The following is a 13545-nucleotide window of genomic DNA, read 5'->3' as shown; positions in this document are numbered from 1 at the left end:
CTTGAAAATGTTTCCAAAATAAAATATTTATGCATTATCTTAGATCATAATCTCAATTGGAAAGAGTACATAACATACAATATTTGTTATCTTATTAGAAAATTATTTTATAAATTTAAAATGTTAAAAAACTTATGAGGAACCGATTGTATTATATTTTTAAATTTTTTGACCCAACGAATAATTTTTTATTGCTATTTTAAGAAAAAAAACTAAAATTAATCAATTATAATTTACAATCCAAGCGAAGACAATCTAACCAAAGTTACCAAACAATTTTAATCAAATATCATTTATTTATTTTTGTTTTTCTTGATTACTTTAAAAAATACCGAGATTTTTCAATTTTAACATCCTAAAAGTACCAACTAGATCCATTTTGCTTCCAAAAACCTCCATCGAAGTTTATGACCAGAGCATTTTTTCTACTAGTTGTGCATATATATATATATATTTTTAAAATATATTCTGGTTGCTCAAGCAATAGCGAATAAGCAACCCCCTGAATATAATATGACCTATTCATGCCACTGATTAGCGAAAAAAATATTTTATAATCATAAAAAAAAATAATAAAGACTAGTCACCATTAAAAGTAACTGTGACTTAGATACTGATTACCAATCCACACTTGAAGTCACCCTAGATAAACTAATATAATAATCTCTAGTATATGATGGTTAGGTACTAAATAAGCTAAATATGTGTTATGTATAAGGATGGAATTATATTATTCCTTAAAACACTACCTAAATAACATAATATTTGATGAAGCAAATGCACTTTTACAATATATTAGTATTTGGTTCAGTAGACAGGTTAGTACAAACACATAGGATTCATATATTGACCAATACCTTAGCTAGGTATAGAAATGTATATAATAAATACGCAATGCGCATAATATAATGTAGGTAGTTTTGATTTATAATATTTAAAATAATTTAACAGCAAAAACGTATAATGATGTGTAGGACCTAGTGTAGGTTATATGTATCATGGGGTGCCGTCAATAAACTATCATCAAATTTAGCCATTGTATAACTTGTAAATACAGATAGTAAATATACTACATTTTGTTCAATAAAAAAAAAAGGCATATGTATACTTGTATAATATATAATATTGATATTACTTTATATGTAGGTACCTTTTATTTTATGTCTTAATATAAATTATTATTTATTTTAAACCAGTTATTATAATTTATAGTGGTACGATATAGCTTGTATATACAAAGTACCTATGTATGTATATAGTTTGTATTGTGTATCTTAATACATCTATGTGTATTAGATAAATAATTATAACATTCAAAATCATTTAATTTAAAACTAACAACTGTTACCTACCAAAAAAATTAATTTATACAATGTATATATACTAACTATTAACTACCATACTATAAATATAGTTATCCCTATTATAATGCATAGGCGTTAGTTAATTTATATGCAAAATTGTATGATCAAAAAACAATTATTATGCGTAATTATAAATGTTAAATAAAAGTAGAAGTTGTGTGCGATGTTCAAATTAATAACATCACTCAATCTGGTGTTTGGGGCGTATCAAATACATCCCTGAGTGGTTAATAAGAATTATTTTCTAACTTCGAAACACTAAAAAGGCAGTCTATGTAACATCCATGTTTTTGATAGTGGTTCACAGGGCCTCTACCTATTAGATTAGGTATTTAATTAAGGATTTAAGGATTATAGTAATCATATAGTAATCATAGAATTGTTTCAATGTATGAAAGAAGGAAATATTTACCTTGTCCGAACATGGACTTTCGTGGAACTCGTCTTGTTATTGTGCAGCACAATGATTATCGTTGCAGTATTTGCATAATTTTCATTGTAAATAGTTATAATTTTACTTATAAAGGTACTATTATACACCAAACCACAAAAGCATTGGCTATTCGCTTAAATAATCAGAGTCAAACATATTACTTAAATGCACTATCTCGTGTAATTGAACAATTATCTACTATTATTTATTATTCTATTACCTAGCTACTTGTGCTTTAAAAAATTGGTTAATTTATTATATCGATACAAATTTTAAATAATTGTCATATCAACAAACTAATTATTATGTTCAAACATTATGATCAAGTGGCCAATTGTTTCAATTGTTGGCGCCAGGTTTTTTTTTTACTTAAAGTTAATATTTTAATTTTTATAAGAATAAGTCATTGGTAAAGTTAAAATTTAACAATATAATGTTGTACAAAAAAAAATATTATACATATATTGCGTGTTCAGTATATAATATTATATTATAAAAAAAAAACTACAATAAAATTGTATCTTTATTATTCTTCATCTGAATCTGGTTTGGCAACACCACTTTCTATCCATTCTTCATTTAAGTACTTATCTGATACAGAATCCATAAACTTAATTTTGACAGTTGCAGATTTATTCTGTTGATCAGTAGAAACAACATATATTGTACATTTTTTATCTATAATTTTCAAAAGTTCATCTTCGTCTATAGAATCTATTCCGTGTAAATAACAAGTTAATGATTGTGGCGGTAATTTGCTAAACCGTTTATGTAGTAACCTGATGTCTTCAAATGAAATAGTATGCATCAAACCATTGTCAATATTCATAATTTTTATTACACTTAAGTTGATATCAATAACAATTCCTCTGAACCAACAATCATCAAAACAATATGCAAATGTTTGTTTTACCATTGCTATAGTTGGATCAAATAACAAATTTGTATCATATACAAAATAGAAGTTTGTCATATCATTTATTAACTTCTGTAATACATGATATTGTTCGACGCTTTGACATATTATAGTTGGTACAATATTTGTATAAACTCCACAAACATTGACATTTAATGAATTATTGATTTTGAGTTCGGAATGTTGAATTTCTTGAATTACTCCATCATTTTCATTTGGTCCATTATCATATTTTTCTTTTGCATTAATAGAAAAATGGCTGGACTCATTTACTTCTTCTGATACATAATTTGTATTTTTATAATCATGACAAGTATGTTTTAATGATGAAATTACATATATATCATTAATTGAGAAATGTACACAACCCAATTCTGGTAGTTTGCATAACATTTGACTAATTCTGCTGAAACCCCATCGTCTATAATGATTAAATTCAGAACCAAATTTGTCATTGTATAAACTATATATTTGTATATCAGATATCCAACCGGGTATTTCATTTAACAGTTGTTCAATATTAGTTTTAATTGTTTCTTCTAAAATATAGAACAATGGGTATTCTAGTCCATTGTAAATTCGTTGATCATCATATCTATTTTCTAATGAATACTCATCAATGTTGAATATATCCATAGCTGTGTATTTATCTCCTGTCTCAATTATTTCTTTCAATCCGTTTACTAATCTTGGGTGCAAGCTTATGATTTTCATTCCCCTTCTTATAAATACATGGTCCAAACTTGACAATAGTAAATCAACACAGTTGATGTAAGACTGAAATATTGGAATACACAAAACATCAGATTTAAAAGTACTTATAGACAAACCTTCCCGATATAATTCATAAAAGATTCTGATAAATGCACATTGTATTCTGTATGGTACCGATAAATTGTTGTGACTAAATTTACTTTTGGGTGGCCTTATTATATTTTTTGAGACCAATAGCTCCATATGCCTGCTCAATTTTGAACTTACTAAATAAACAATGGAGTTTGTATCTTCTGGATCTTCTAACTGAACCACATCTGGTATACTTTTAAGGAAATCTAAAGGAGTATCATAACCAAATAATTTTAACTGTACTTGTAGTTGTGGTCGTCCGAATTCGTAAATTGTCCTTTTCCATAATTCGTTGACTGTTAATTGGTTTTTGCACGCAACTATAACGGAACGGACAACAATTTTCAACTCCTTAAGACTCTCGGAAGCCATTTTGTCAAACTATATTGCTAGTGACTACACTTTATTATAATTTACTAAAAAATAACTTAAATCGGGAATGATGCACAGCGTCACTTTCAATCGCCAAATGCTCACAGCTACAATCATGATCACAACATACGTATCAGAGGTTATTTTAGGTTAGGCAGAGGCTAATTTATTATGTTGACAGTGTGACACATAGATAACAAAAAATAAACTTATAATCATGCTTGCCAACACAAGAATACGAATAAAATGGCGGCACAACAAATCAACAAATACTTAACTTACAAAATTTTATGATTACAAAAAAAAACTTGAGCTCACTACAACAACTGCCATAACTTATGATAAAAATAAGAAATTTATCCACTTAACTTTAAGTCGTTACAAAACAACATTTTTGACAAAAAAAATGATAACAATAAAAATAGTAAAAAAATTGTTCCCACTTTATATTCTACGATATCACACAAATTTGAACCACTGTTACACTTCCCATTTTTATCCTTATACGTAAAAAAGTTATGGAGTGAAATGCTTGACACCCTTTGTTTTAATAATATTACCTTCCTAATCACGTTTTCGACTTTTTTTTTGAACTTTTTTCCACCCACCACCACAAATTGTTTGATTTTTAATTTTGGTACATGTTTGGTCAGTTGGTAATAAACTACGTATTTATTAAAACATTTGCGCTCATCTCTTCATTTTGAATTATGTGTCGATATAAATTACTTATAGTTGACAAACTATAATTGTATCATCGTGAGAGGAGTGTAGGTAAAATATATGTACTAGACTCGAGTGCTAAAAGCGTCATACTGACTTTACTATAATGGCAAAATACCGAATGGCCAAACGAGAGATAACATATCATAATTACATAACCATTATTATAGATAGCAGTTATAGCTATTAGCTATGTAACAATAATAATGATTAATAAATAATAATAAATAAATCACAGTCAAACTACATAACATCGACACGACTCACAATCACACTCTAATCAATTTAAAACTGTAATTATTTGATATTAAAATGTTTTTTACAATATAAATTGACTGATTAGTTCTAATTAAATAATCACACTATACAATTTATATTAAACCTTTTACAAACTAACTATTCCATTTACATTATATCACATGTAATTAATGGTTTGTGCAAGATTACTATAAATTGATAATGTTATTTTATTATAGAATAGACGGCGTCCATTGATAATCTACACCTAAACACCCTAATAAGTTTATTCAGATTTAAACAAAACTTTACCCAGGTGGATCACTCATATAATATGCGTTATAAAGATAATGTTCATATACCTGGGCATCATTTTAAAAAAACAAATTGCTCTGAAATGTTGTATATCTGTTGCTATTAAAATTTGTAGATTATGCAAGATTAATATTTATGACTTTTTTAATATATATATGTTTGTTCTTTATAAAAGAAATAGATTTTTCTAAACCTTAGTTACTATAATCCTATTTATATATTTATATTTTGTTCTATTCTCTACTTAAAAAAAAACTATTTACTGTCTTTTTTTCTTTATTATTATACAGTCGAGTCTCAATTACTCAACTTTTTTTTGTCCATAGGAAAAATTAAAAAAAAATTTGAGTTATGTAACTCGAAAAATACATAAGACGAATTAATTTTTATCTCCCTTGAGATTTGAGTTATCGAGACTCAACTGTATAATGTATTTTTTCTTGTTTAATTAACTATACTGTATATACTGAACTCAAATTCTTAATCCCCACCACAAACATTACGATTAGGTATATGGGAGTTTGCAGCTTGTATTAATTTGTTATTTATTTTGTATTTTGTTGTTTGCAAAAAATAAATTATATTTTTATTAATTCCAAAAGTTTTAGATAATAATCAACAATTTTATTGAAGATCCCAGTAATTAATACTTCTACATTTTGTTAAAATGTCTAGAACTTAAATGGCACTTTGCATGGAATTATTAAAAATTAAATATGACACAATGTCTTGACTCTCCATAACTGCCAGTTCTATCAGGTAAATGTTCAGCCATGCATTAGGTATTCTCATATTCGCATTGCCTAACCTGAAATTTAAAGGAGATGTTGAAATGTATAATTTATAAACTATAAACTGAGTGGAGACTACAAATTACTATTATTGGTCTTGGACTAGAAAAAAAACATTGTAATACAAATATTGTAAATTTAATCATTATAATATATTAATGAGTTTCTTACAACGGTTATTGGTTTAAGTCCATTATGAAACCTGGAACCATGTATGTTTGAGGGATGTCTTGATCATCAAATGAATGATAAATAAAGCAGAAGTTCTCCCTACATACTGGACAAGTTGGTTCAGACTAAAATATATATAAACATAACCATTGTTTAAGTAGGTATAGGTAAGTATGAAACTATTCAATAAATTCCTAAATGTTTTAACAAATAAAATTTACTTCAATTTCATATTTATAATGAGAAAAAAAATGAAGACATTTTTGATACAATGTGATATGGATATGTTTAACAATTCATAACTATAAAGTTTTTACGAAACTTACAAATTGGCGTAGTTTCCAACATTTCTTTGACCATCTTTTTAAGCATTTAAAACAAAATAAATGCATACATTTTTCTGTATAACATTTATTGTTTAAATCACAAAAACAAATTGAACATATTATATCCATATTGACAGTTGAATTCTAAAAAAAAAAAAGGTGGATAAGTGGATGTCACTCTGCTGTACAGTAGGTTACAAGTGGGTCACTGTAATGGATGGTGTTAAATTTGAATTCAATGATATAATATCATTGTATAAGAAAAACGATTCTGAGCGAAAACGGTCAGTCACCCTATGATATTACCAAGTATATTTGATGATATTATTGTGAATAAAGTAATTTATATATAACCTATTAACGTGGAATTTTGTTTTAAATTTTCAATCCTTAGCTATAAAAGTAGAACATTTTATAAATATTTTACTACAAAGTAATTAATAAATTATAAATTTGATAAATGTTGTCAAAATTTGAACTTTAAATGCTTATAAAAAAAAATTGTGCCTATGTATTTTTAATATTTTTCAACTGCTATTAGAACGATATATCAGGAGCCTTATATTAAATTTTCACGCTTTTTTACCCAACAAATAAAAATTAATTGATATTTATAGAAAAAAAAACTAAAAAAATTGAAAACTGAAAATGTCCGTAAACAGCTCAAAAAGAGTCAAAATATTTTCAACATTTTATGTTGTATAGAAAATGCTAATATGAACATTCAGTGAAATTTTCAAGTATCTACAGTCATTCGTTTTTTAATTACAATAAAATAAGAAAATTGTTACATGAGAAATCGAGTAAATATCAAATGTTGTAAAAATATAAATTTCAGACGCTCATAAAAATTTAATTTAAGTTTCTTCTAGACATTTTTTTTTTTGATAAAGGTAGACAAACATATGAGTAATCTTATATTACATTTTCAAATCTCAGATTTAAAAAGAAAAATTTTTATGAATTCTCAACTCAAAATAATTTGCTATTTTTCGTGATTTTTCCGTATTTTGTCAAAATTTTAACTTTAAATGCTTATAATTAAAAACTGTGAAGAAGGATTTTTAATATTTTTCAACTGCTAATAGAACGATATATCAGGAGCCTTATATTAAATTTTCATGCTTTTTTACCCAACAAATAAAAATGTATTAATATTTATAGAAAAAAAAACTAAAAAAATTGAAAACTGACAATGGCCGTAAACAGCTCAAAAAGAGTCAAAATATTTTGTAAATTTTATGGTGTATAGAAAATGCTAATATAAACATTCAGTCAAATTTTCATGTCCCTACGGTCATTTGTTTTAGAGTTACACCAAAACCAAAATCGATTTTCTCAAAAACAGATTTTGCGTAAAAATTCCCGTTTTTTCCTTAATTTTTCTTTTGTTTTTCACGTCGCTTGTGAAAACTACTGGGATTTTTACTTTTGACCCCCCAAAGTACCAACTAGATTCACTTTCCTATCAGAAAAGTTACTATTGAAGAAAATCCAAGCACTTTTACTGTCCTAAAAGGTGATGACAGACACAAAAAAAAAAAAAAATAAAAAAAATAAAAAAAAAAAAAAAACACACATCATTGTAGAATCAATACATTCATCGCTTCGCTCAGAATCTAAAAAGTATGTGGAACCTTATATTATTACATTTTAAAGTTTTTTGATCAAAAAATTATTTATCAACAAAAATTACGCCGTGCCGTTCCAATTCTGTATTTAAATATTATTGTGAATTGACCCATCATCAAACTTAAATTTATGAACATTATCTGTGTTATCTCGTACGTTTTTACGGTATTTAGATTTTTTAGTGAGTTATAAGCATTTTCATGTGCAGGTACAAAAACGAAAGAAAAACGTGAATTTTTACGTTGCGTATATACAATTTTTACGTTGATACAATATTCGCATTTTCTATACATGATAACATTTTCAAAATATTTTGACTCATTTTGAGATGTTAAGAGACATTTTCAGTTTCCAATTGTATTAGTCTTTTTTCCTATGAATGTCAATACATCTTTATTTGTTAGGTAAAAAAGCTTGAAAATTTAATACGAGGCTCCTACTATATTGTTACAATGATATTTGAAAAATATTAAAAATCCTTAGTCACGGTTTCTTTTATTAGCATTTAAAGTTCAAATCTTGACAAAATACGGAAAACACGAAAATTAGCGAATTATTTTGAATTGAGAGTTAACAAAAATTTTTACTTTTAAATCTAAGATATGAAAATGTAATACAATATTCTTTATAAGTTTGTCTACCTTTATCAAAAAAAATAAAATGTCTACAATCAAATTAATTACATTTTTTGAACGATGGAAGTTCATATTTTTACAAGATTGGTTATTCGCTCGATTTTTCATGTATAGCCATTTTGTTATTTTGTTGTAATTCAAAAACGAATAACTGTAAATAGGTATATGAAAATTTCACTGAATGTTTATATTTTCATTTTCTATACACCATACAATTTTGAACATATACTTTGACTCTTTTTAAGCTGTTTACAAATATTGACAGTTTTTTTTTCTATAAATATCAATAAAATTTAATTTGTTGGGTAAAAGAGCGTGAAAATTAAATGCAAATCTCCTGATATATTGTTACAATAGCAGTTGAAAAAAATTAAAAATAGGTACATAAAAGCATTAAAAGCACAGTTTTTTTATAAGCATTTAAAGTTCAAATTTTAACGAAATTTATCAAATTTAAAATTTAATTAATATTTTGTAGTTCAAAATTTATAAAATGTTCAACTTTTATAGCTAAGGATTGAACATTTAAAACAAGGTTCCACGTATATATAGGTTATATATATATATTCACAATAATATTATCAAATATACTTTAAATTACTAAATAATTTCAAAATAAATTAGCATTATAAAATATATGAAATGTTGTCATAGACGTTGTTGGCCAGTTAATTATATTTTGGAGAATAGTCGCTAACTATTAAACAAAGTCGCTGCTTTAAATGATCATAAGAAATTTGTAGTTTGGTATTCAGCTTTTATAACTTCCATCTGAGAAAATGCAATTTCACACAAACAGATTGATCTGAAATATGCATGTAACTGTATTTACTAAATGTATAGGTAATAATAACTAGGGCTCGGATTTTAAAGCAAGTGAATCTAATTTTTATACATAAATTTGCTTCACGTAATTCTGATTCCAAATAAACGATTTTATTTTTGCTTTTTTTGCTTTTTTTATTGATTTTTTCAGTTATTCTAACTGTGGAATCCGAAGTGAGAGTTTTCACTTAAAAAAATGTTTGTTTAATTAATAAGAAATGTAAAAATTCGGAATACGGACTAAATGGTTGTATTGGATTATTATAGTTTTTGTTATCGGCTTGATTTTATATCTATGTATAATATAAATATAGATTTTATTGTAGATTATTGATATCTACAGACAGGTCGATAGCTTATCGGCTATTGCATATAGCCTGTAGAACTTACTGTTACAAACCCATTTAATTAGTAATATAAGTATTTGTAATATAAGCATTTCTTTGACATATAATATATGTAATCAATGATTACATATCATGATTACATCATGATTACTAATCATGTATACGCCGTAGGAACGAGCACGGCCAGCGTATATGGCATTCCGCTGCATGGGCACTTTTGAGCCACAGCGGGCCCGCCCGACCACGCTCGTCCCCAAGGCGAGTCAGTCGTTGTTAGTCCAACAGAGCCTCCACAAATCCATGTATTTTTTGTATTAATTTAGTGTTCAAATAAAGTATAGTCGTTAACTACCTCACTGCGTGTTTCATTTATTTAGTTGTGTAGACGTATGTAACGTGCCGCAGTCAAAGAATAGAAGGATGATGGTAATAATATAGATCTTGAGTTTATGGTATAATATATTTGATTTATTTAATTTATTCTACTGTGATTGATATAAAAAATACTCTAAGTCCAATTATATGACTGAAGCTAGCGAGATGTGACTATAGTTGTTAACTAATGACTGTTCTTGAGCTAGTCGGTTGTTCGTCTGATGAACGCTTGTCCATCAGCTCTCTTCGATGGGTCAGTCCCTGTCCTTTCTTTATTCTGTATAACCGTACATAGTCATCTTCCGGTTAGGCCTACCGTGGGATTGTCACACGCTTTGCACACGGCCGGATGTCTGACATATATGTGTTGTTGTTGTGCATTTGTGGTGTTTTATTCCATATAACCACACAAGATCTATACGGACATATTATACGAGTTATTTATATACGTAGTCTGGTAGTCATATATATATTGACGCACGCCGTCCATGGTCACGCGCTCGAAAATCGTTGTACTACTACACACGCAGCACATACGCTATTATTATTACTATTAATGTTACGCGGCGCGTACCTACTATATATGATTACGTATACATTTTGACACTGCCTAAATAGGTGTTATATATTAGTTAATCGGGTAAATAGTCACAGCTCGCTACACGTACATAACACTACGCTCAGTACATAGATAACATCAAAATTTAAGTTTTATAGTGTTGTAATTTATAAAAATACCTAAAGTTAAAACAAATTCATTTTTAAAAAAATTATTGTTAGAAGTTGATGAAGAATTTTTTCAAACAGATGGATCGATTTTATATTGCAAATTTTGTGAAATAAAAGGGTCATATGAAAAAATATATAATGTACCTACAACAGCATGTACGGTGAGAAAAACATGTGCAAGCTGTTAAAAGACACGAAAATCTTGTCAGATACATGGTAGTGAATTCTTTTTTTTTTAATTTAAATTAATTTTTAAATTTTTATTCAGTTTTATAACTAATTCATGTTAATTTTTGGTCATGCTTTTTTAAACAATAAATATGCTTCATTTTTGGTTTTTTAAAACAATTTTGTGCTTTTTTTTGTTATTTAATATGCTTTAAAATCCGAGCCCTAGTAATAACTAACAAGTCAGGGGCTGATAGGCGACGTACTTTTTTGTTATTTAAAAACGCCGCCGAATTGTATGTTTGTGTGAAATTAGATTTTTGATAGACCGACATGAACTCGAAGTTGTACGACATTAAAGATATAGGTTATAGCGTGAGTCATTTAAGAGGACGCTATATACAGATATTTGTTATCTCCATCTGACAAATGTATAAAAAAACAAACTTACGCTCAGCAAATCACGTTTAACTCAGTTAGTTTAAAAATTTGAGTGAATTGACGTATTATGAAACTTGATGTTAAGAACATTATCTGTGTGATTGTATTGCTATTAGGGTTTTTAAGTGATTTATGACTTTATGAGCATTTTTAATTTACGCTTTATTATATTATATACGCATAACTTACTAAAGAATTGAATTATCGTGAAAGACTCTAATACAAACACAGATAATGTACCTACTTACCATCAAGTTTCATATTAGGTCTAAATTGTCTAATAGATCTCAATTTGCTCTAATATTGAAACTAATGGAGCTAAATGCTAAAACGCGTTCTTCTGACCTAAAATTTGCCATGTTACGCACTTGTATAACGAAGACAAGAAATTACTGTGTAGCGTCGTCCTCTATAGCTTAACATACTACAATTAAAATTTAGTAAGCAATCCTAAGATAATTTTACCTAAAAAAAAAAATTATTTAAATTAAATTAAAAATGTTGAATACTTACGCGTCAAATTGTCGAATGAATTGTGAACGGTCACAGGACAGACAACCGCGGTGTGCTGAAATCGTATACCTCATCACCCCACTTCCATATCGCTACGATGATCGATCATAATACATTTATTTTCTGCGAATGACCCCACCAAATCTATATATTAATAAATTGTTAAAATATAATATATAGTTCTAAATTTAATATCTATTAACATTGGCACACAGGTCAAAATTAGGATTTTGGCGCTTTCGTACGATACAATACTTTTTTTTCAAGATAAAGACCGGTGATAGTCGTAGGTCGATGACCTGGCCCGGCGAACGTGGGTTCTTGTAAATCCGATGCTTTATTATAGATTTAGATAAACACTTATCTTTTTTGGTTTCTATAATAACGCTTATATTGAATATTCCATAACTAGGTGCCTATCTGCATTCTGCTTGTAGAATGTTAACACTTATAAGGTAGGTATAATCAAAAACTTAAAAAGGTTAAAAGTTGTATATATTGGTTCTAAAAAGAAAATAATTTTAGACGTAAATTGATTAAATATTGTTGTTTTATTTTATTTCATGGGTACCTCAATACCTACGTTCTTATAGGCTATAATAATTATATGGGCCAGTGGCGTCATTTCAGTTTTGATTAGACGGGCAACTTTTCACGGCTTTTCCGAATCAACATTTTTTTCACTCAGATTCTCGTAACATATTGCTATAGTGGTTAAGGGGGGGGGGGGGGTGGTAAATGTGCTGACTTAAGGTTGATATAAATACTAGACTGGGGCACATGCCCAAGTTGCCCCACCCCAAATGATGCCACTGAACTGGGCCATATTATATTATTATGTATTATATATTTAAATTTATTATACATTTGATATTAATACATATATCATATTAAAGTCGCACCATCAGCCAGTGGCGGATTCAGGGGAGGGGCACAGGGGCACGTGGCCCCCTGTCAATTTTCTATTGAACATTTTTTATGTTACTACTAGTATCATATAAATGAAAAATTAATTTAATAAGAATAATTCTACGAACTATTAATTATTATTTATTATAATAATTATTGTTTAAAAATAATTGTACACAATATGTATGTATTATTAATTAAAATTATATAATTTACTAGCTGACCCGGCAAACGTTGTTTTGCCATATAAATAATTTCCTAGTAATTTCAAGTGTAGACTAAAAATAGCTTACTTATTGGAAGTATGTATCTATGTTAGAATGTGTATATTGTATGTATGTAAGAATGTGGTATATGCGTGAAATAATTTGTAAGAATTTATGTGGTTCGTTTGGCATTGGCAGCAGTGAGCCCATTTTATGATAAACTTGGCCTCTGATTTTGAATGTAGAATTGAATTTTTGACCATTTGCATTA

The 13545-nt window shown here is 27.7% G+C and overlaps 1 protein-coding gene across 1 annotated transcript; it reads right to left on the bottom strand.

Moving 5' to 3' along the window:
• Positions 1-2323: 2323 nt before the first annotated feature.
• LOC132934018 (uncharacterized) lies at positions 2324-3931 on the bottom strand. The gene has a single exon (XM_061000309.1). It carries the CDS (start codon positions 3929-3931, stop codon positions 2324-2326), a length of 1608 nt encoding a protein of 535 aa, XP_060856292.1.
• Positions 3932-13545: the final 9614 nt, after the last annotated feature.

The sequence above is a fragment of the Metopolophium dirhodum genome, chromosome 1 (genome assembly GCF_019925205.1).
Source record: "Metopolophium dirhodum isolate CAU chromosome 1, ASM1992520v1, whole genome shotgun sequence".
NCBI classification, from domain to species: domain Eukaryota; kingdom Metazoa; phylum Arthropoda; class Insecta; order Hemiptera; family Aphididae; genus Metopolophium; species Metopolophium dirhodum.
This window is presented reverse-complemented; position numbering and strand designations above follow the sequence as displayed.

What these genes read in the sequence shown, in the direction of transcription:
- LOC132934018 (XM_061000309.1), bottom strand. Translation starts at nt 3,931, where the DNA reads ATGGCTTCCGAGAGTCTTAAGGAGTTGAAAATTGTTGTCCGTTCCGTT.